Genomic DNA, 24,037 nt, shown 5'->3' with positions numbered 1-24,037 from the left:
TGCGCTTCTGCGTGATCAACCTGAAAGGCAGCTATTGTGTAGGTGCCTGTTCAGAACACACAGACCCAAGATAGGGCGCAACCCCCGCCTTTGTTGGGGACAATGAAGTACAGGCTGTAAAACCCATTGAACATCTCGGCTGGTGAGACGGGGCTCGATCACTCCCTTCACCAGAAGGGTGGCGACCTCGGCCCGAAGTACGGGAACATCCTAGCCTCTGACTGAGGTATATCGGATGCCCTGAAACTTGACGGGCGTGAGGCGACTGGATCGCGTAGCCGAGATGGATCGTCTTTCCTAGCCAGCCTGACAGCCTGGGAAGTCGGACAGGCTCCCAGAAATGAGACGGGGACTAAAGGTACGATCTTTTTCATCGTCCCCCGGGGGGTGGTTCGATGGCTAGCCGTACGGATTCCTTGCCGGGGGAGGTCCCCCGGGGAGGAGATCGGCGCTGCTGTTTTTCCTGCCTGGCGACTGCGCAGCTCAACGCACTGTCTGACTGAGAGTGCTGAGGGCTGGTGTTTATACTCGACATTGCACTTCGCCATGACGCAACGTCAAGTTTACCGTTCACCATCGTGCAGAGGGTGAGAGCGGCTGTGGTAACCCAGAGAGAGATAGGAAACTCTCCTTTTTTGAGAGTAAGTGGGCGCTAGCCCCCCGGAGGGGGCCAGCAGATGGAGAGACGGGGCAGGATCCGTCCCTATCCGACTTCCCACCGATGTGGCTGGGGTCGGGCCCAATGGTAGCCTCGATCCCCCTGAGGTCTTCCCATGAGGGCCGCTTCGCCGCGGCTGCTGATGGGGCGATGGTCTCTTCTTCGCTGTCTCCTCCAGGGGGGGCCGCCTGAGTGGGGGGGCGCCAGAGCTGGAGGGCGTCGAAGAGGACCAGGGCTGCTGGGAAGCAGGCAGTGCACGGGACTCGACGGCTGAGGCGGCCGAGTCGCGGCACGGAGGACTGCTTCTTTACTGTCGAGAACCCTCCGGGGGAGGCAGCGTGCGGGTCTCGCGCCCCCGACGGGCGGGGGGTTAGAGGGGCCGCTGCGACTCGACAGTAACACCAACCAGCCCCCCCTTGCGAGACGGGTGCGTCGAGAATGCGGACCTTCTCAGCGCTACTCATCTGCGCAAGGATCGGCCAGAGGAGTTTCTCATGGACCACAAGTGTGGACATCGTCCGACCCAGGGCCCGCGTTGTCACCTTGGTCGCCCGTAGAGCGAGGTCGGTGGCGGCGCGGAGTTCCTGCATAAGCGCTGGGTCGGTCTTATCCTTGTGGAGCTCTCTCAACGCCCTGGCCTGGCAGGAGCCATAGCGTGGAGAGAGGAGGCAGCTTGGTCCGCCGCAATGTAAGCTCTCGACACCAGAGATGCCGAGACACCACATGCTTTGGACGGGAGTCTAGGTCGAGCCCCCCCAGTTGGCCGCCACCTACGGGCACGAGTGCACCGCGGCGGCATACTCCACCTGGGGGACACACGTATTCTCCAGCTGTCTCAACCTCGAGGGAAGAGAGGGTGACGGAACTTTGTTTGACGTGAAACGTGCCGGAAAGGGGCGTTCCAGGTCTTACTAAGTTCCTCATGCACTTCCGGTAAACACGGCACTGGGGGCTCAAACCCGAGGCGCCATGTAGCCAGCCACGAGCGCTGGGAGAGGCAGTGCGGGCACTGCAACCCAACACTCACGGCGGCCCGGGAAAGCATGGCTGACATTTCGACGTCCGCTTCTTCCTGGGCTCGACCCCCCGAGGGAGGGAGCCCGAGGAATTGTCGGAGTCGGATGGCAGTACGTCACCCCCCGATGCTGCAAGAGACATCTCATCATCACGCATCGTGTCCGAATACGTGATTGAGGAATAAGACGGCGGACTGTCTCCTGGGGAACGGTCAGGCGAGCGAGACGAGGTGTGAACGGTCCGTGAGCCCGTGGCTGGTGGATTATCGCTCACAGTAATCCTCATATCACCCTCGCTGCTTGCCGTAGCGGACGGCAGGGCCGTAGTCCTGCCGCCACGGAACGGGGAGCAAACGAGGTGGTGGCTGAGTCCCGTGGGAACACAGCCACCTGTGACGCAACGTCTGAATCGTCACCGCCCGCAGTGCGGGCAGGACGTATCCACAACGTCTGCCCCAGCGTACTGGAAGCAGGCATTGTGTCCGTCCCCCTCCTCGATGAGTGTGTTGCACCCATGAGAACAGCGGGACAAGCCACGCTGGAGAAATTTGCTCTTTTAGAAAAGGAAATTTGCTCGAACACCTCCGGAACTGCCGAGACGCCCAGGGGAGAGTCACTGCAGGAAGGGACCGTCCGCTGTCCACGTCGTAGATTCCAGCAGAAAGAAAGATCATCCAGATCGTAGAGAAGCTCACCAGATGCGTAGGCTCTGAAGAACAAAAGGTGAATGAATGAGCACGCCGGCTTCCCTCTTATACCCGGACATCCGGGGAGGAGCCCAGCATGCAAATTTCATTCGCCAATTTTCATTGGCCTTTTCTAAATACTCAGAAGATGATAGGTTCTCAAGACAAACCCCATTCTGTCGGTTCGACACAACGTCGAGAGACCGACAGAAAGGGAATCATAATACGTGGCACGATGTGGTTACATGCGCAAACCAAGGAGGAAGTTTTCAGTAATTTTTACCTTATTCTACAGGCCTCTTGAAGTAGGATCAAAATGATGATTTCTCCAAGAAGCTAATAAAATAAGTCCATATATGGTGTGCATATAGTGTGGGATGGCCCCTACAGAAATCCATCATCAGTTTTTTCTACTTATTAGAAAAAATGTTTCTATAGGCATTTGAAGTGGAAAAATGTGTATTTCTCCAAAACGCTACAGTAAAATAAGTCCATATATAGTGTGCATATAGTGTGGGATGGCCCCTACAGATATCCATCATCAGGTTTTTCTACTTATTAGAAAGAATGTTTCTATAGGCTTTCAAAGTTGAGAAATGTGCATTTCTCCAAAACGCTACGGTAAAATAATTCCATATATGGTGTGCATATGGTGTGGGATGGCTCCTACAGAAATCCATCATCAGTTTTTAATACTTATTAGAAATAATGTTTCTATAGGCATTTGAAGTGGAGAAATGTGTATTTCTCCAAAATGCTACAGTAAAATAATTCCATATATGGTGTGCATATAGTGTGGGATGGCCCCTACAGAAATCCATCATCAGTTTTTTCTACTTATTAGAAATAATGTTTCTATAGGCATTTGAAGTGGAATAATGTGTATTTCTCCAAGACGCTACAGTAAAATAAATCCATACATGGTGTGCGTATAGTGTGGGATGGCCCCTACAGAAATCCATCATCAGTTTTTTCTACTTATTAGAAATGAAGTTTCTATAGGCATTTGAAGTGGAAAAATGTGTATTTCTCCAAAACACTACAGTAAAATAAATCCATATATGGTGTGCATATAGTGTGGGATGGCCCCTACATAAATCCATCATCAGTTTTTCTACTTATTAGAAATGAAGTTTCTATAGGCATTTGAAGTGGAATAATGTGTATTTCTCCAAGACGCTACAGTAAAATAAATCCATACATGGTGTGCATATAGTGTGGGATGGCCCTTACAGAAACCGACCATCAGTTTTTTCTACTATTAGAAATATTGTTTTTATGCTTTCAAATGAGAAATGTGCATTTCTCCAAAACGCTGCAGTAAAATAAGTCAATATATGGTGTGCATATAGTGTGGGATGGCCCCTACAGAAATTCATCATCAGTTTTTTCTACTTATTAGAAATAATGTTTCTATAGGCATTTGAAGTGGAAAATGTGTATTTCTCCAAAACGCTACAGTAAAATAAGTCCATATATAGTGTGCATGATAGTGTGGTATGGCCCTCAAAATATTCATCATCAGTTTTTCTACTTATTAGAAAAATGTTTAAGATAGTAAAATGTGTCTTTCATCCATAAGGCTACGTAAAATATCATATATGGTGTCAAGTAATGGCCCTAGATCTCATCTTTTTCTACTTATTAGAAATCAAGTTCTATAGGATTTGAAGTGGAAAAATGTGTATTTCTCCAAAAGCTACAGTAAAATAATTCCATATATGGTGTGCATATAGTGTGGGATGGCCCCTACAGAAATCCATCATCAGTTTTTTCTACTTATTAGAAATAATGTTTCTATAGGCATTTGAAGTGGAAAATGTGTATTTCTCCAAAATGCTACAGTAAAATAATCCATATATGGTGTGCTATAGTGTGGGATGGCCCCTAAGAAATCCGACATCAGTTTTTTCTACTTATTAGAAATAAGTTTCTATAGGCATTTGAAGTGGAAAAATGTGTATTTCTCCAAAACGCTACAGTAAAATAAATCCATATATGGTGTGCATATAGTGTGGGATGGCCCCTACAAAACCACATCAGTTTTTCTACTTATTAGAAATAAGTTTCTATAGGCATTTGAAGTGGAAAATGTGTATTTCTCCAAACGCTACAGTAAAATAAATCCATATATGGTGTGCATATAGTGTGGGATGGCCCTACAGAAACCACCATCAGTTTTTTCTACTTATTAGAAATAATTGTTTTATAGGCATTTGAAAGTTGAAAAATGTGATTTCTCCAAAACGCTCAGTAAAATAAGTCATATATGGTGTGCATATAGTGTGGGATGGCCCCTACAGAAATCATCATCAGTTTTTTCTACTTATTAGAAATAATGTTTCTATAGGCATTTGAAGTGAAAATGTGTATTTCTCCAAAAGCTAAAGTAAAATAAGTCCATATATAGTGTGCATATAGTGTGGATGGCCCCTACAGAAATTCCACTCATCAGTTTTTTCTACTTATTAGAAATAATGTTTCTATAGGCATTTGAATTGAGAGAATGTGTATTTCTCCAAAACGCTACAGTGAAAATAATCCATATATGTGTGCATATAGTGTGGGATGGCTCCTACAGAAATCCATCATCATTTTTTTCTACTTATTAGAAATAATGTTTCTATAGGCATTTGAAGTGGAGAAATGTGTATTTCTCCAAAACGCTACAGTAAAATAATCCATATATGTGTGCATATATGTGGGATGGCCCCTACAGAAATCATCATCAGTTTTTTCTACTTATTAGAAATAAGTTTCTATAGGCATTTGAAGTGGAAAAATGTGTATTTCTCCAAAACGCTACAGTAAAATAATCCATATATGGTGTGCATATATGTGGGATGGCCCCTACAGAAACCACCATCAGTTTTTCTACTTATTAGAAATAATGTTTCTATAGGCATTTGAATGAAAAATGTGTATTTCTCCAAAACGCTACAGTAAAATAAGTCCATATATGGTGTGCATATAGTGTGGGATGGCCCCTACTAGAAACGACCATCAGTTTTTTCTACTTATTAAAAAAAAGTTTCTATAGGCTTTAAAGTTGAAAAATGTGTATTTCTCCAAAAGCTAAGTAAAATAATTCCATATATGGTGTGCATATAGTGTGGGATGTCCCCTACAGAAATCCATCATCAGTTTTTTCTACTATTAGAAATAATGTTTCTATAGGCATTGAAGTGGAAAAATGTGTATTTCTCCAAATGCTACAGTATTAAGTCCATATATGGTGTGCATATAGTGTGGGATGGCCCCTACAGAAACCGACCATCAGTTTTTTCTTCGTATTAGAAATAATGTTTCTATAGGCATTTGAAGTGGAAAAATGTGTATTTCTCCAAAACGCTACAGTAAAATAAGTCCATATATGGTGTGCATATAGTGTGGGATGGCCCCTACAGAAATCCATCATCAGTTTTTTCTACTTATTAGAAATAATGTTTCTATAGGCATTTGAAGTGGAAAATGTGTATTTCTCCAAAACGCTACAGTAAAATAAGTCCATATATGGTGTGCATATAGTGTGGGATGGCCCCTACAGAAATCCATCATCAGTTTTTTCTACTTATTAGAAATAATGTTTCTATAGGCATTTGAAGTGGAAAAATGTGTATTTCTCCAAAAGCTACAGTAAAATAAGTCCATATATGGTGTGCATATAGTGTGGATGGCCCCTAAGAAACCACCATCAGTTTTTTCTACTTATTAGAAATAATGTTTCTATAGGCCCTTTAAGATGAAAATGTGTATTTCTACAAAATGCTACAGTGAAATAATCCATATATGGTGTGCATATAGTGTCGGGTGTCCTCTACAGAAACAGACCATCAGTTTTTCTACTTATTGGAAATAATGTTTCTATAGGCATTAGAAGTGGAAAAATGTTATTTCTCCAAAACGCTACAGTAAAATAATCCATATATGGTGTGCATATAGTGTGGGAGGCCCCTAAAAACCACCATCAGTTTTTCATACTTATTAGAAATAATGTTTCTATAGGCTTTAAGGTGGAAATGTGTATTTCTCCAAAACGCTACAGTAAAATAATCCATAATGGTGTGCATATAGTGTGGGATGGCCCCTACAGAAACCCACATATTTTTTCTACTATTAGAATAATGTTTCTATAGGCATTGAAGTGAAAAATGTATTTCTCCAAAACGTACAGAAATAATCCATAATGTGTGCATATAGGTGGGATGCCCCTACAAAACCACATCGTTTTTTCTACTTATTAGAAATATGTTTCTATAGGCATTTGAAGTGGAAAATGTGTATTTCTCCAAAACGTACAGTAAAATAATCCATATATGGTGTGCATATAGTGTGGGATGGCCCCTAAGAAACCCACCATCAGTTTTTTCTACTTATGAGAAATAATGTTTGTATAGTCAATTATATTGGAATAATATTTTTCAAACAAAATGCTTTCAAAAAACATACTGTAATTAAATCTGTTCAAATCCATGGGTACTGTAATTGCAAACTGCATAAACAGTTTTATTTGCAGGACAAAGGTCTAGAAGGCATTAAAATAATACATATTTAAGATACAGACAGAGACATTGGTTTCACAATATAACGTTACAGCAATCATAATGCAAACATTCGGAGAAAAAAACCTGCATAAATTACGACAAAAACGAGATATTCTAAACGTAAAACAAGAAATATGTTATTGACAAGAGACGCGGATCATCTACATTTAAATAAAGCTTTACAAGCGGTGTTCCCGTAATGTACCGTAAACCACTCAATAAGCGCGCATCTGAACCTAAACGGCGGCTGGCTTGACCGTGTATTTTCAAACCGCGGCTGGCTTGACCGCAGTGCTGCCAGCATGTTTAAACAGTGTAGCCTACATGCTAACTTACTCGTATTTAAAACGATGCACTGCTTGATTCTATTTAGCAAAAGTACTTAACAAACATATATTTTACAGATATTTCCACGGATCAAGAGCTCTCACGCTTTAGGACTTGCAAGTCTGCCTACATGCGCTGGCTAGTTAAATATGTTTATGCCCCGTGAAAACAGTGTACATTCTACTCGTGTTTAAAATCACACACTGCTAAAACCGTTAAATCCAACTTACCAATATGCCCAATGCCATAATATATATATATATATATATATATATTCCACTGATTTGTAGTTCAGCTCCGACAGTGCTTCATCAGAATCGTCACTGTTGAAACGCGGGAACGCAAACTTTACGTTACTGTGTGCTCCGCGCCAATGAGTATTCAACCAATCACATCCTTTGTTCACGAAGCCAAGGCGCAACGTATATCTTGATTGGATGATGCTTAACGGTTATGTTTTAAATGCTTGTTGAGTTGATTGCTTTACCATAAAATACATTCTTGAGTTCAGAGACAAAAAATTTGTTTCACACAATCTAAAAATGTAAAAGCACTGCTAATTACATAAAAACAATATTTAAATTATCAAAAGTGACAAATGTCAAGGTGAAATTTTTTGGGGGGTTTAGGCAGACAATTTAAGCTAAACAATGTATAGAAGTCATTATATTACAACTTTACACAGAAAAAGATGATTTTATAACACATATTAAAACTGGTTTAAGTGCACACTGCACAGGGGAGTCAGATATGTTTATGTAGCCTATTTGTAATAAGAATATTTTTAAGACGTTCTTTTTTTACGGCAAATAATACAGTGTACTGTAATGTTTTACTCCAATAAACCGTATTTTCATATGTTTTTACCTGTTAAATGTACGGTCTTACTCCGTAAAACTAATTACAGATTTCCACTGTAAATTCTACGGGTTTCGCATGTTTTATGAAATACGGTTTTATACTGTAGCATTTATACGGTATTTTACTGTTAAATCTACTGACATTTTTTACAGTGTACTGTACAGCACAATGTTCAGGGTTTGGCTGGTCAGCCTTAGCTTGGTAATGGTGGTACGTGTGCCAATTTACATAGCTGTAGAAGATCAAAAGTAGACCTTTCTCTCTCACTTTCTCTGAGTCATAGTGCTGGTGGGGCAGGAAGGAAGTGGAAGAGGTCAGGCCCCTTACAGGAAGCTGAATGTCACAGCAATTGTGATTGGCCGCTCAATGCCAGAAGTTGATGATCTATTGACCACCTTAGAAATGATTATGAACGTTGATGAAGTTCAGTCAGGACTACTGGGAAAAAACATTTATACGGGTCTCTGTTGTGCAAAAGCAAAATGCAGTAACATTATGTTTCAATTATGAAAGAAATCTGTTTTTTTAGATTATAATGAATGTTTTCGTTAAATGTGTTAAATCAGTTCAATCAAGTTTTCATGCTTTGCCTTTGGAAGGCATGGTAGCTGTACTATGACGATGTGTGTCTGAAGCAAAGACTTACGATCATTTCCAAGGCCGTCCAAAAATCTGCGAGACCTTGTTTACATTAGCGAGCTAAAAATATTCCTGGCGTTTCGTGAGTGTGTGTACGTATAGATGAATGAGTTTAAGTGCGTGTGTATGTTCTCATTGTTCCTTTGCTTTTCAGGATAAAGACTCCGAGGGAACGGAGGAAGTTCTGAGCCCCTCGACAAAGGTAAACACACACCAACACACTTCCACACTCACTAACAAACGCACACATTCTGCCTGTACTATATGTGTTCGACAGAAATGCTCAAATTTGTTGACAGAGTCCCGAACAATACCATAGCAACGACAGCAGGATGTGACGCAGAAGAGGGTTATTAAACGGTGTTTGTTATGTTTTAGGCATCTTTGTCATTTCTTTATGGATGGATGCAATGAAAGGCAAGATAGTTTGATTTCACAGAGTAATAGTTGCACACCGGTTGTGAATGCGCTGTGGGGTCCACACCCCTCCATCCTTCAATAACATTATTTTAATAAATGCTCAATTTGAACCGGGAGGAAGTTTTGAGTTCCTCAAGTTACGCTACGTTTGTACAGTATAATGAAGTCTTTATCTCAAAAGCTCAAGGAAAATTAGATTTCCCATGATATGAATCACTTTAAAGACGCTGAGAGTTCACAGATTAGAGTTCTGCTCCGTCCTCCAGCTGTGGGACTTTAAGTTCTAGTGGCGGCTGTTTATTTCTGCTGCATGTTTAACCGAACCGAGGGAAGGAGGGGGACAAGACAGATTAGGACATAGGCAGAGACCAAGAGACGGAACGCAGGGTAATATGCAGTTTCTGACTTAATCTGAGGTCAGAGATGAGTCAAAGATGAGCGTCTGTTTATCACAGAATGATGTATGTGCCCTAATCCACAAAATGCTCATAAATAATCATCATGTGCTTGATCTCGAATATACAAAACACGTCATTCATTCATGCACACATTCTTAGTATCAAGGAGTGACTGAGCACAAAGGTCTTGGGTTTGAAACGAAGCAGGGAGTGCCAAAAAAAAATACCCTATCTAATGTTTGGAACATTTGTGGTCTGATGCAGGCATGCAGCAACAGCTACTTCTGCAGCTACATGTAAACCCTTCATCAACAAATATAAATGCAATTTGAAAGAAGATGCTGTTGGTTATGTTTGTGAAGTTGTACAAAATGTACAGGCTAGGGAAGCAAGATATATTGTTATTAATATATGACATATAAGTTATCAAAATAACACAATATGCATATTGCAGTGGTTTGCGATTTTCATAGTTATGTATAGTCCGTTTTAAATAAATGCAGGTGGCAGAGAGACGAGAGACAAAGTCGTCCCTTCCGAAAAAACTATAGAACCCCGCCCAAAACACAATAGGAAATGTAATTGATTTAATGGTTGTAATGGGAATTGTATTGGTTTCAGTGGAAACTATAATGATATCTACTGTGATGGATTCTGTTGGTGGGATGTTAAATCCTATTCGAATAATGCCCAATTTTTGGTTTTAATGGAAAAAGCTAATGGTTCATAATTTTAATGGAAACCATCACAATTTCTGTGATGGTTTCTATTGGCTTTCTATCATTGTTGTTTTTCAGCAGGGGAGCTTTGTTTTCTAAGAATGTGAAACGTATGTTAGTTTGATCGTTTCTAGTTTTTAATGATATTTTATTATCATTTTAATTGATTTGACAAACTTTAAGCATTATCGTGTGACATTATTTAGCGTTATCACAGATTACGCAGCCCTGGTACAGGCTGTACTTGCATGTCAGTTAACAGTCAGTATGAAATTGTTCCCTTCTGATTTTGAAATGAAATATGACCTGCACATTTTCATAAGATTAGACCTTTTGTTTTTCACTCGAGCAGGAATCAAGGGAAGGACTCACTAAATAAAGCCAACCCCGGAGAATGAACAGTTTATGAAAGGGTGCGAGAAATTGTGTCAAAGGTTCTATTTTATATAATAAGCTGCAAAGCCGGGCCGGTATTTAAAATCCTGAGGGTCATACTGAACCCAGGCGGGAGTGAATATGAAGGAATGTGTCAGCTCGCCAAATGACCCCCCACCCACACACACACACGTAAACTGAGATATCCGTATAATCAACGGAGGCCTTTCCTGTTTTTACTGTTGTGCACTCTGTCATTCACATACGACTTTCTGATGGATTCACCGTCTATGTCTAGTGTGATTTAGTGCTATATCTAAACTAACCGTAGTTTACGCTCACTGAGAATCTAGATCCTCATAAGATATAAGCTTTACACCAATAACAATGTGAACTCATTTTCTGTGGTTTGTTTGACTTTGTTGTTGATCTCTTTTGTAGGATTCAAAGTTAAAGAAGGTTAAATCTAAGCGAGAAAGAGGAGATAAGAAGTTGTTTCCATCTCAGGATGATGAACACATTTTGCTAACAGGAGTCACTCTCTCTCCCAGAAAAGGGTAAGACGAGCATCGTTTTCTCACAAGGTCTAGTGAATGTATTGTGAACCGCAGAACAAACACTAACATGTTTAGATTGAAATTTTGTGACGTTGAAGGTATGATCTTTTTATGATATTTATCAGACATTTGTGAATAAAGAGATTCCTAAAATAGAATACAATACCTTCCAGATAATTATACATATACAAGTACATGTTTTAAAGTGTTCTCAAAAGGATTCTTACATTTTCCCCGTTGTCTTCCTTTGTTTGGACAAACAGGCAGCCTCCCGCCCCTAAACTCTTGAATGTTGGGCCTCTCAAATAAAAGCAATGTTTTAAGCACCACAGATTCACAATGTGTACGCAAAATCAAGCTATAAATTGTTTACTTATAGACGGTTTCATCGGACGCACACACCTGGCCCGAAGTTAACTTCCGGTCTGTGTTTGTTTATCGGTCTGGCTAGTGGCTAATAATATAACTATTAATGTTTTATTTAATTTATATTCATATTAATTTATATTATTATTTTATTGTGTAGTAATAATTTTATTAAATAAACAATTTGTTGAATGGGTTGTGTAACTTTGTCACATTTAAGTTTTGCCAAGTAACGGTTCTTTTACTTGTAACCCAAAATAATACTGACTAGACATACTTTTAACTTGCTAATGTAATTTCCTTGTTATTTATTTTGCTGGTTATCAGAAATAATCTACAGGGACTCTATTCTTTGCGGATGTGTACCGGAAGTAAACAAAAGAGTGCATGCTCTGTAACGTTTGTTTATGTTGTTGCTTTGATACACTGTAGCTCCTTCTGCAAATAAAGGTTCAATTGAAGAAAGCGTTTTTATCAAATGCAAAAATTAACATGCATACATGATCGAAAGTTAAAGATGTCTTTACACAGCAGTGGTAAAGCTCCATGTGTATGTACGGCTTTAAACACAGTGTACCTCTAAATAAGCCACGCGACCATCAAGTGTGTTGTTGACATGGAAACCGCACCCAGTGCCCAACGGTTGCAGCGTGTGTGGCTGCTTCGTGCCATTTACAACTTCATGCCCAAACATTGTGCAGACGCTATAATGAACTGCACGTCTAGCTTGTACCCTTTCATTAATGCTAAACTTCATCGAAGACATAAATGGAGATTATTAGGGATGTAACGATTCACCTTGAGCCGGTTGAAAATCGGTTATAATGAGTGACGATTCAAATCGGTTGAGGTGTGAACTGAATCGCAATACATTTTTTGAACAGCAGGGGCCGCTATTTTCACTGTAAATCTAAACGTGGACATGCTGATATTTCTTAAATGCAAAAAAATCCAAGAAAAGCTCAGACAGTATTAGTTTGTTTATATTAAAGAGACTTTTTCTATTATTAATTTGTTATAAAATTGCAGTTTAGTTTTGTTATTTGAAGTAAAACATTATTTTATTATACAAAGAAACGTGAAGCATTTAAGAAATAATGCAAGGGAATTTGTTCATTTCTAATTTGTTTCAACTCATTTTGTAAAAATAAATCGTGAGTAAATCGTGAATAAATCGCATCGTGAGATCAGAATCGTGACTCGCATCGCATCGTGAGCTGAGTGAATCGTTACATCCCTAGAGATTATATTTCATGCCCGCTCTCTGAACTATCTTGGAATTTGTTTAGAGTAATTCATTTGCAGTAAGTGTGCCAATAAAGTGTTTGGATAGAACATTTTTGGCTCTTCTGTGGGCACATTTGACCCTGTGGATGTTTCGAAACACAGTTTTCATGAACTCGCCAGTCTATTTAGTTTCTCTGCTAACAATATTCAACCTATGTATCGGAATTTGGTATAAGTTGGTCATTTTTGTGAAAGGTAGGGGATAAAATGATATTAGTGAAAATTATGTTTTAAACATTTTTGGAATAAAACTTCAAATTAATTAATTTGATCATATTGATAAATACATATATTTTATATATATATATTTTTTCTAATTAAAGGAGTAGTTCACTTTCAAAGTAAATTTTCATGATAATTTACTCACCCCCATGTCATCCAAGATGTTTATGTATCTGTTTCTTTAGTCGAAAAGAAATGAAGGTTTTTGATAAAAACATTCCAGCATTCTTCTCCATATAGTGGACTTCAATGGACTCCAAACGGTTGAAGGTCAAATTTACATTTTTTTTAAATGACAGATCGTTTCGTTAGATAAGATAAGACCCTTATTCATCGTCCGGTATCGTTTAAAGCCCTTTTGAAGCTGCACTGACACTGTAATTTTGACCTTCAACCGTTTGGAGTCCATTGAAGTCCACTATATGGAGAAAAATCCTGGAAGGTTTTCATCAAAAACCTCAATTTCTTTTCGACTAAAGAAACAAATACTATTATTACTAAATTATCATGAAAATTTATTTTGAAAGTGAACTACTCCTTTAAGCTACATATGTTTCATTTGTAGAAAATAAGAAATACATTCTTGAATTTATTCTCTCTCTATCTCTCTCAGGTCTGCCAAGAAAGGATGGGACGACGATAAGAGCAAAGCAAACCCCGAACACAAAGCTCACTGTCTGTGGGACAACATCACCATGACGATGAAGCAGATCACACCGACAAGGAAGCTGGACAAGATGGAGGGCTGGGAACCTCCTCAGATGACCAACAGAACGGAGGAAGAAAAGCAAGAGTCTGACAAAAAGATGGATTCCTCCCCTCTGTCCTCTCCTCTCTCTCTGTCTCTCCCACATTCTCTGGGTTTGCCGTCCTGGGTGGGGCTGGGTTTGGAGGAGGACTCATCTCGCTACGCCAGTCTGACGGAGTCACAGACTCAGGGAGGCCCCGCCCAGTGGGCGGCTCGCGCTCGGGATAAGCTGGCCGCCGTTCGACGGCGAAGCCCGGCCAGCCTCTCGGAGGGCGCGTGGGAGGGGCTTAAGTGATTTGTATGAAAAAATATTTGTGTGATAAGCCACGGCCCTCATGTGCCAACTGTGATGGGACAGCCAGTGCCTTAGTAAGAGGTGATGATGCCGGTTTGGATGATTCATTTTTTTGTAGTTTTGTAAACAAAATCGACCAAACCTTGAAACACAGCTGACCCCTGATAGTGACCAATGAAAGTAATCTCTCATAGATTACTTTAAAATATAAACTTTGGCCTTTACATACTACACTTGTTTGTTTTCCATTTATTGACACAGGCATTTAGCTTGATAATCATTGTGAGCGCAATGAATTAAACCTGCAATACCCAGGCTCACAGACAGGGGCAGTGAGTGTCTAAGGTTCATATCCAAAGGTTATGTCTTTATATTTAGTTGATTAATTTATTCCGTTATGTAGTTTTAAAGCGTAAATGTGAAATGATGTAGAAATGCTGTGACGCATGTATAGTCGCTTCTGCCTGCTGATTTAACATAACTGCTACAATCATAATGTACTGTAGATGTTTTTCTCTATGCAATCACTGTTATTCCAAATAGCCTAAATCAATTGTGCCAACAAAAGTGTTCAGTGAAATGTCTAGGCCAAAAGGAAGATAAAGGTGTGAATTGTATGTGAAGGTTCTCAGTCCTGTCACTGGAGATGAAGTGCTCTAGCTCTGGTCAAACAATCTGAACCATGCGATTTGATAAAATCACAATTCAAATCGGGTTGAAATGAACTGCATTACAGTGGAACTTGAGGAATGAAGTGAGCACACCTGTTTTATGTGCCCAGAGGTCACCGTCTTAAAAATCCCCTTTAAACCCTTTCCTACGACCCGGAGTGCTGTGCTGTCTTATCATGAAGTGCATTTTGGTTTTAATGGTTTGCTGTGCCTCAACAAGTCATGTTGTCTTGATTATAGTGTCTTAAAGCAACCAGGGAAAATGTGATCTCGAGAAGTTTCCAGTTATCTGTTCTTTCTAAACACTCGACATGAGGAAAATGACAATCAGTCTTACATGAAATCTGTTAACCTAGGTGAAACATGTTTGGCATGCTAGACATGCCTGATTTTTTTCGTAGAATTTTTTTGTATAATGTTTAAGTAAGTGGGTTTGCTGCTTTTAGCTGTTGTCATAGTAACATGTATTTTTAAAGCAAGTACGACTTGTTAGTTGGCATTTTCCTCTTTCCATTTGGTGCCTTTGCAACAGTGTTTTGATCTTTTACTACTGAATGAATTATATGATTTTGCATAGATTACGCTGTTGTAGTTTTCTCGAAAATCTGAATAAAAAGCATTATCTTATTCTCATGTCTTGATGTTTTTAATCAATATCCTGTGCTTACTGTTGTCAAGACTTGCAAGATGTTTATTCATCTTTTCTACTCGCTGAACCAGCTATGCATCTTTGTCCTTTTGGACATGAAAAACTAGATGTAATGGTTAAAAATAAACCAATCAAAATACTTTAAAACAAAAGACATTTGTTCCCAAACGTTTTGATCCTTTTATGTAACTGTTTAAAGGTTTGATAGTACCAAACACATCCTACAGTTTAGCCATTCCAATGACATTTATAGTACTGGAAAAGTAAAGGAATATTACAAAGTTTAGAGAAAGGATATAAAATACATTTGTTTATAAATAGCAAAGCTTACGTTATATTTTTCATCTGCCCTCATGACAGATTTGGCAAAAGTGTTTCGTATAAAGTTGTTTTGTGCAGCAAATGCAATGCAAATGTATACTTTAGTGTCGACACCTCAAATATATACGCACAGCAGAACAAAACGACACGAGACTTCACGTAAACATTGAACGACAGCTACCTTTAACGTGCATTCCATTGCTACCGAAACAAAAAAGCATACATGAAGACAACAGTCTCTGCTTGGATTCTCCCAGACGTTTTCATTCTGAAGTTTGTTGTGCTTTTTTTAACAAGCAACCTTTCTTATTCTTTTTGTCCTTCATCTCCAATCCACCTGTGCTCGAAAAACAGTTTAATAATTTGAGGAAACAGCGAGTTAACAAAAATAGAGGACAACACTAAAACGCTAAAATCATGACATCTTCTTTGAAAGCCCTTAAAGTTAGGGTGTACAAGAAATTCTATCATTCGTTACATTGTCAAAAACCTCTCAGGCCTTTGAAGCACAAAAACATCGGATCGGAATGGAGGAGAGATGATAGACATGATCTTAACCGGTGGAATAAGGAAATATGGATTTGAAGGTTGAATGTTTAATCAAGTTCATAGTCTTGGTTAGAGGTTCTGTTTGCAAGTGTTCCAAGAACATTCAGAATTTCAGAACTTGAAGAGGTCTATGAAATGCTGCGGTGAGACGGGGGTTAGGCAGCTGTCTGGATCGTTGGCTGTGCAAGGATGTCCCGAGTCCTGTAATGAAAGGAAAAATTTTACTTAAGTAATATAATTTTTGGAATAACATGAACACAATGCCAGGGTGTTCTTGGTGGTGGTACACTGACTGGTTTAAGTCAAATGAGCTCACTAACAAGTCCAAAATAAAATTCTGTACCCTAGATACAGTTTGGCCGGGATTCATTCTTCAATCTAAGTATTTGGAATTTTTACCCATTTTATCATCCTGCCAAATGACAATCAAAAGACTGTTGGCTTAAAAAAAAAAAAAGAATGTGCATGCAACATAAAAAAGACATTTTAGATATCCGAATGTTTGCCTTGAAAAACGGTTCTATTTGTAAGCGTTAGTTTTCAATCATGATGTGGAACCCATGGAACACATATTAAAAGAAAAGACAGCAGTTAAATACAGAAGACATTCATAAAGCTATGTCCACTCAAAGATAAACAACACGAACATGATGGATCAAGTTGATCTGGACTGAGAGTGCAAGGAAGTATGAAAAGGAGACAATGAAGGTAAAGAGAAAAAAATATTCGCTTATCAAATAAAACAATGACATGGATAGAAACTAAAATTGCTGGCATGTTGATATATGGTTTGGTATGTACCTTAAAGATCAAAGCCAGTTGTCTGTCCTTTAGGAGACAAGGAACCAGGAGGAGAACAGGAAAGGGAAAAAGGCCAAACGTTAAAGGGTTCAGGAAGATGGCTGATATTATAGAAGAGGGAATCTTAAACTATTGGAATTAAACTTTTGCAGGTGACTTTGAAAAAGTAGTTTTTTTAAAAAGTACACAAATGTAAAATTCTACATTTCTGTCATTTCAAGCCGGTATGATTTTCTATACAATGAAAGTAAATTCGGATAAATGCTGTCAAGCTTCAAATATCCAAAAACTAGTCCATAATTATGTTTAAACTATTGTATATTCAAACAAAGCATGTTTTTTTGTTGAATATCAACGTAAAGTTCAGAGCGTTCCTTACGCCATGCTATCAGTTCGAGTACAACACTACATTGAATCATTTAGACTGCTTTTATGATATTTCATTATTTTTTCTTTGTCCTTTTTTAACTTCGAGCCCCAGTCCTCATTTACTGTGTAATATTGATGAAAGAAAGCCAAGTGAGCTTGGAACACGTCTAAACAAGATCGAGGCATATACCGTACCTTCCAGAATAGGATGCTACAGTGCTTACAGAACTGCAGAGTGTCCCCATAATGTTCTTTCTGAGGGTAGTATTTCTGAAGTGAGAAAAACATCAGCTTCCAGTCCACATGGCCCTTCTCTGATAGAATCAAGTGCCTGCAGAACTAAATACACACAAACACAGAGACCTCTGTGAGTGCAGTTAAGGAACAGAGACTTCTTACAAACTCCCAGTTTATGCTGGTTTTAGTTTTGGCTCTGTTGTTGGACCTCTGAAGGGCCTGTGTGCATAAGGCTCCTGTGCTGCCATCTTGAGGTTAATTTAGGCCATTGACTTCATGTCCTACTTGTTAAAGCAGCCTTTGGCTTGAAAGCGGTGTTTTTAATATAATATTGCATTTGAAATATTTCTATTTTTTGAGTAATTCAATTTGTATTTGAAATCCACATACAAATGGGAATTTTCCATTGAACCATTTGAGATCAATTAAATTAAGATCAATTCATTTCAAATATTATTTTATCGTCCCACCTGTTTCTCAGCAAAATGAAACTGGCACAGTTTCTTCCACAGTAGCATGTCCTCACTGAGCATGAGCAGCGTTGGTGTGGCTTGTCCCAGGTTGATGATGTCACAGGCATCAGTAAACTTGTACAGGATGTTGTTTTGCATGTGCAGAGGGAGATCGCTGAGTGTCATCCCTTTAGAAACATTCTGCCAAAAAACATTTGTATGACATCATTACTTTAATAATAATACGTTACTTTCAGTTCAGTTCAGTTGAAAACGCAGTCACAGACAGAGAAACACACAAACCGATATAAACACGGTTAAAAGGCTACCTTTGGAATTTGTAAATTGTTGAGCTGCTGCTGCCAGTTAAGGATAGTTTCTAAACGGCAGGCCCAAATGTTGATGTTGCCGACCAGCACAGACCTCCCGACCTCTCGGATGAGGATGCAGAGGGTGGAGCTGAGATCCTGCAGCAACGCCTTGATCAGTCGTGGGTTCTGATGATCATCCAGAACTGTAAATTGAAATAAAATATAAAACAAAAATGTGACATTTCAAACAAAGAAGAATTAAACTGATAAATGGAACAAATCTATTTATTTGTTTAGCGACTTTTGTTTAGTAAATGTGCAGAATGTCTTATTCATTTTTATGACATTTCTTAATTTTTATTTTCACTTCTTACAAATGTTATTTTAGTGTTTAAATTAGATTTTTAATCTCAGATTTTCATTTGTTTAGTTTGTTTTCAGCCACTATGTGTTCTACATTTATTGGCTGCTTGGCTACAGCAACTAGTCTGTTTTCAAGCACAGACAACTTTTTTTGAAAACATTTTTTTGACTTAAGCCCTCTCTCACCTTTCCTCACAATCTTTTCAAGGACGTTAAAATAGTTCTTCTGTGCAGCTCCGCTCAGAGACGTCAGCTGTGACTTCGCGATCAACTGCAGAAGCTACGACATGAGAATAAACAGTAAAGTGAGAGAGTATACGGAGAAGTCATAGAACAGTGAGTCATAGAGGAATGGGCACCAGCGTCTCTGGAATGAGAGGACTTGTACAGCAACACAGAACATCTTACTTTGACCACATAGTTGAATCTGCGCACGTCCTGAATGGCACTGGAAAAATCTAGACGATTAAAAGCCTCGCCAAGTGTACAGTACCCGTGTCTCTGCAACAACACAAACGCTTGTTTCAAAACACACCTTCCAAAATGACCTAAAATGTATAACAAATGAAGGAAGAACTATAACAAAGTAAACAATTACGCTAATTTATTGTCATTTGTGAGCAACACATTTGATTCCATTATTGGCTCTGTTTATGAATATATAACATGGATATTCAACCAGAAAAAAGTCTGATATTGACTAGATTGTACCAGAGATGTTCACAAGTCTTTCAGCTAGAGTCCGAGTCAAGTCTGAAGTCTTTCAGCTAGAGTCCGAGTCAAGTCTGTAGTCTTTCAGCTAGAGTCTGAGTCAAGTCTGGAGTCTTTCAGCTAGAGTCTGAGTCAAGTCTGGAGTCTTTCAGCTAGAGTCTGAGTCATGTCTGGAGTCTTTCAGCTAGAGTCTGAGTCAAGTCTGGAGTCTTTCAGCTAGAGTCTGAGTCAAGTCTGGAGTCTTTCAGCTAGAGTCTGAGTCAAGTCTGGAGTCTTTCAGCTAGAGTCTGAGTCAAGTCTGGAGTCTTTCAGCTAGAGTCTGAGTCAAGTCTGGAGTCTTTCAGCTAGAGTCTGAGTCAAGTCTGGAGTCTTTCAGCTAGAGTCTGAGTCAAGTCTGGAGTCTTTCAGCTAGAGTTCGAGTCAAGTCTGGAGTCTTTATCGCTAGAGTCCGAGTCAAGTCTGAAGTCTTTCAGCTAGAGTCCGAGTCAAGTCTGAAGTCTTTCAGCTAGAGTCCGAGTCAAGTCTGTAGTCTTTCAGCTAGAGTCTGAGTCAAGTCTGGAGTCTTTCAGCTAGAGTCTGAGTCAAGTCTGGAGTCTTTCAGCTAGAGTCTGAGTCATGTCTGGAGTCTTTCAGCTAGAGTCTGAGTCAAGTCTGGAGTCTTTCAGCTAGAGTCTGAGTCAAGTCTGGAGTCTTTCAGCTAGAGTCTGAGTCAAGTCTGGAGTCTTTCAGCTAGAGTCTGAGTCAAGTCTGGAGTCTTTCAGCTAGAGTCTGAGTCAAGTCTGGAGTCTTTCAGCTAGAGTCTGAGTCAAGTCTGGAGTCTTTCAGCTAGAGTCCAAGTCAAGTCTGAAGTCTTTCAGCTAGAGTCCGAGTCAAGTCTGTAGTCTTTCAGCTAGAGTCTGAGTCAAGTCTGGAGTCTTTCAGCTAGAGTCTGAGTCAAGTCTGGAGTCTTTCAGCTAGAGTCTGAGTCAATGTCTGGAGTCTTTCAGCTAGAGTCTGAGTCAAGTCTGGAGTCTTTCAGCTAGAGTCTGAGTCAAGTCTGGAGTCTTTCAGCTAGAGTCTGAGTCAAGTCTGGAGTCTTTCAGCTAGAGTCTGAGTCAAGTCTGGAGTCTTTCAGCTAGAGTCTGAGTCAAGTCTGGAGTCTTTCAGCTAGAGTCGAGTCAGTCTGAAGTCTTTCAGCTAGAGTCCGAGTCAAAGTCTGGAGTCTTTCAGCTAGAGTCTGAGTCAAGTCTGGAGTCTTTCAGCTAGAGTCTGAGTCATGTCTGGAGTCTTTCAGCTAGAGTCTGAGTCAAGTCTGGAGTCTTTCAGCTAGAGTCTGAGTCAAGTCTGGAGTCTTTCAGCTAGAGTCTGAGTCAAGTCTGGAGTCTTTCAGCTAGAGTCTGAGTCAAGTCTGGAGTCTTTCAGCTAGAGTCTGAGTCAAGTCTGGAGTCTTTCAGCTAGAGTCTGAGTCAAGTCTGGAGTCTTTCAGCTAGAGTCCGAGTCAAGTCTGGAGTCATTCAGCTAGAGTCTGAGTCAAGTCTGAAGTCTTTCAGCTAGAGTCTGAGTCAAGTCTGGAGTCTTTCAGCTAGAGTCCGAGTCAAGTCTGGAGTCATTCAGCTAGAGTCTGAGTCAAGTCTGAAGTCTTTCAGCTAGAGTCAGAGTCAAGTCATTTCATGCCTTATTGAAAAAAGTCTCATACTCAAAAATCCTATTTACAAAGTTGTTTTATATAGAGAAAACTTATGATGTTTGGAAAACCAGGGACACTACTAAGATTCTAGCAGAACGTGTCTGCCTTTTACAGGTCTACATATGAAGAAAGATACAAAAATACGGGACAAACTGTACGCATTAATATCTTTCTTTATCTCTCATACAACTCACTAAGAAAAAGTCACATTCACATTCTACGAAAATAGTTCCTGATTCTGACAAATTAATAAAACCGAACGTGAGAACATATGGTGCCGTGGCTCCCTCCATGTTTCATGTGACGCGGATTCAAGTTTACGCGGAATACGTCATGAAATTCTATGATAAAAGTTCTATTTTCCGCTATACACATTCTTTCCTTACCATATCAGTCAAGGATAAAAGACTCGTTTTTTTTTCAATATTCACGAGTCCTTTTTGTCGAGTCGAGTCAAGTCTGAAGTCATTTCAGGTCGAGTCTGAAGTCTTTTAAAATGCGACTTGAGTCTGAGTCACTAACTCCAGTGCCCATCTCTGGATTGTACTAGGTGTCCAAGATGTCATATGTTGGCATTATGATGCAATTCCTCACCTCTCTCGTACTCTCCTTCTGAACATAAATCCATTTCTCTTGGAACAAAACTGAGAGAAACAATAAAACAGAAGTTACAACAGGAACAATTTGTTTCATACTAGAACATTTTTAATTAAATAAGTATAAACATTTGGTTCTATTAAATTATTCGCATCAATTAGTTGAGAATCATTTTATTAGTTGGTGGTCTACACGTAGGCCTGTTTAATACAGCACTGCTTAAAATGAACGTTTGTTTAACATTTAGACACCTAGCAGTAACTTTAATACTTGTCATCTTGGTTATGATGATAATTTAGTATAAATATATAGTACGCTATTATGAGTATATTTAATTATAGCACATTAATACAAGCACATAATGTAATGCAATTTTACATTGTGATTTTGTGTTGTTGTTGAAAAAGTCCTTTTTTCTTTTCTTGGCAGCTACTTCACAAACGCCTCCCACAAAGACATTCTCCTTGTTATCATTGTCCAACCTAGAAAGTATATAATATGAAAGTTGATTACCACTCTATGAAGTAAATTTGGATCATTTGACTGCACAACACACAGAAAGAGCAAAGAGTGTGTGTGTGTGTGTGTGTGTGTGTGTGTGTGTGTGTGTGTGTGTGTGTGTGTGTGTGTGTGTGTGTGTGTGTGTGTGTGTGTGTGTGTGTGTGTGACGTATTACTGCAGTGTGTGTGTGTGTGTGTGTGTGTGTGTGTGGACATGTTTTATATCCCGGTGGGGACCTAAACCTGAATGCACACCAACACAAGGGGACTTGTGTCACCGTGGGGACCAAAATTGAGGTCCTCATGGGCAAAAAAGCTTATAAATAAAGAACAATATTTTTTAAAAATCTAAAAATGCAAAAAGTTTTCTATGATCTTTAGGTTTAGGGGCAGGGTTAGGGGTAGGGGATAAAATATACAGTTTGTACAGTATAAAAAACATTACGCCTATGGACTGTCCCCACGGAGATAGTAAACCAGACGTGTGTGTGTGTGCGAATGTATGTCTGTCTAAGAATAGGTGTTTTTGGCTCAATAAATATAAATACAACATATATAAATACAAAACCAGTGTGCTGTCGTCATTTCTGCGCTGCTCCAAAAAAGAATCACCAACGCTGTCACACACCAGTTCTAAACACAGATACCAGACTTCCCACATGCCACATACACACTTCCTCTTTTGTCTCTTCCTTCAAATAATGCATTCCGTCACTTACAAAACAAAAATACCTAGGAGTGCTATATATAGTACAGTCTAATGGTCAAAGATCTAGGCTGGTAATCAAAGCTTTTAGGTTTGAATCCGAGAAGGGATGATCAGTATTGTACCCTGTACCCCCTTTAACCTCTGGCTACTCTGGAGAATAAGTTCTGAAACTGAATGTAAATTACTAAAAAGATCCTATAAGGTTTCTGACACAAGTATTGTAATAATTTAAAGCATTTCTTACTCATCCAAGTCAAGTTCATTGATGTTATCTCCCAAGTTGTGGCCGAAATATTCAAAGCGTTTCCATCCATCCTCGGTTTTGATCCAGCTCCAGCCTGGGGATCTCCAGTCTTGACCCAAGAAAGGCATCTTCTTCCACCTGCTCCAGAGACCTGAATACCACAGACCCTTATCTAACAAATACTATAAGACAGATCAAAGGTCAAAATCTGAAACAGTGTCATCATGATAAGATCATATAACTCCCAACGACTGTTATTGTGACAAATTGTTGTTTCTTTTACCATCATTGTTTATTAAAAAACAAATTGCTTCTTGTTTTTAAACAATGGTTGTAAAAGAACCTTTTTTTTATGTGTCTCGCTGTAGATTTGTCTTGCTGACTATCTAACGTTACATCTACAGGCAATAAATTTAGTCAAAAGAAAAGCCTGCCAGAAATCTTATCTCACTAACCGTCGACAAAACGTCAAAGACAGCACAAATCTCAACCTCTATCGTTATTTTACCCGCATAACCCTGTATCTGAATTGATAACGCGTGTATATTTCACTTTACCTACAGCGGTTCCTTTGTTGTGTTGATAATTTTCTGCTTGTCTTTGAATATTGACGGAAGTAAACAGTCAGAACAGCGGAATGTACGGCACGCCCCCTGTCGTCTGTGATTGGTCAAAGCGTTTGTATTTATTTTGTTGCTACCCGGAATTCCCAAGCTGATTGGTTCTGTGTCCCGTCGATCACTCTGCGATTTATCCCGAGCTTTCAGTA

The 24,037-nt window shown here is 39.6% G+C and overlaps 2 protein-coding genes across 5 annotated transcripts in view; one reads left to right on the top strand and one right to left on the bottom strand.

Moving 5' to 3' along the window:
* si:ch211-225h24.2 (uncharacterized protein LOC564539 homolog) overlaps positions 1 to 15,410 on the top strand; it is a 73,749-nt gene extending 58,339 nt beyond the window's left edge. Inside the window, exons 2-4 of the mRNA XM_057319774.1 lie at positions 8,886 to 8,933; positions 11,085 to 11,200; positions 13,689 to 15,410. Of these exons, the coding sequence (XP_057175757.1) occupies positions 8,886 to 8,933; positions 11,085 to 11,200; positions 13,689 to 14,118 (594 nt within the window). The 3' untranslated portion in view covers positions 14,119 to 15,410. The remainder of the gene's footprint in view (positions 1 to 8,885; positions 8,934 to 11,084; positions 11,201 to 13,688) is intronic.
* A 109-nt stretch (positions 15,411 to 15,519) lies between these two features.
* Positions 15,520 to 24,023, bottom strand: fbxo25 (F-box protein 25). Of its 4 annotated transcripts, none has more exons than XM_057320203.1 (11): positions 23,830 to 24,021; positions 23,269 to 23,419; positions 22,194 to 22,297; positions 21,813 to 21,862; positions 19,250 to 19,342; positions 19,028 to 19,121; positions 18,497 to 18,681; positions 18,186 to 18,368; positions 17,674 to 17,817; positions 17,110 to 17,136; positions 15,521 to 16,509 (listed from the first exon to the last, which is right to left on the bottom strand). In XM_057320203.1, exons 2-11 carry the CDS (start codon positions 23,394 to 23,396, stop codon positions 16,420 to 16,422), a joined length of 1,098 nt encoding a protein of 365 aa, XP_057176186.1. In that variant the 5' UTR covers positions 23,397 to 23,419; positions 23,830 to 24,021; the 3' UTR covers positions 15,521 to 16,419. The 4 variants fall into 4 exon arrangements, with proteins under 4 accessions (XP_057176187.1, XP_057176186.1, XP_057176185.1 ...); XM_057320202.1 differs by having other exon boundaries at positions 23,826 to 24,020; XM_057320201.1 differs by having other exon boundaries at positions 23,269 to 23,450; positions 23,826 to 24,019.
* Positions 24,024 to 24,037: the final 14 nt, after the last annotated feature.

Source organism: Triplophysa rosa, linkage group LG21, assembly GCF_024868665.1.
Source record: "Triplophysa rosa linkage group LG21, Trosa_1v2, whole genome shotgun sequence".
In the NCBI taxonomy this organism is placed as follows: Eukaryota; Metazoa; Chordata; class Actinopteri; order Cypriniformes; family Nemacheilidae; genus Triplophysa; species Triplophysa rosa.
Note: the sequence above shows the minus strand (reverse complement) of the source record. Positions and strands in the feature narration are given on the sequence as shown.

Coding starts and splice junctions, on each gene's coding strand:
- fbxo25 (XM_057320203.1), bottom strand. CDS start 23,396: ATGCCTTTCTTGGGTCAAGACTGGAGATCCCCAGGCTGGAGCTGGATC. Junction 19,343..21,812: donor AGAAGGAGAGTACGAGAGAG/GTGAGGAATTGC, acceptor GTGTTGTTGCAG/AGACACGGGTACTGTACACT. Junction 16,510..17,109: donor AACTGGCTTTGATCTTTAAG/GTACATACCAAA, acceptor CTTTCATTACAG/GACTCGGGACATCCTTGCAC.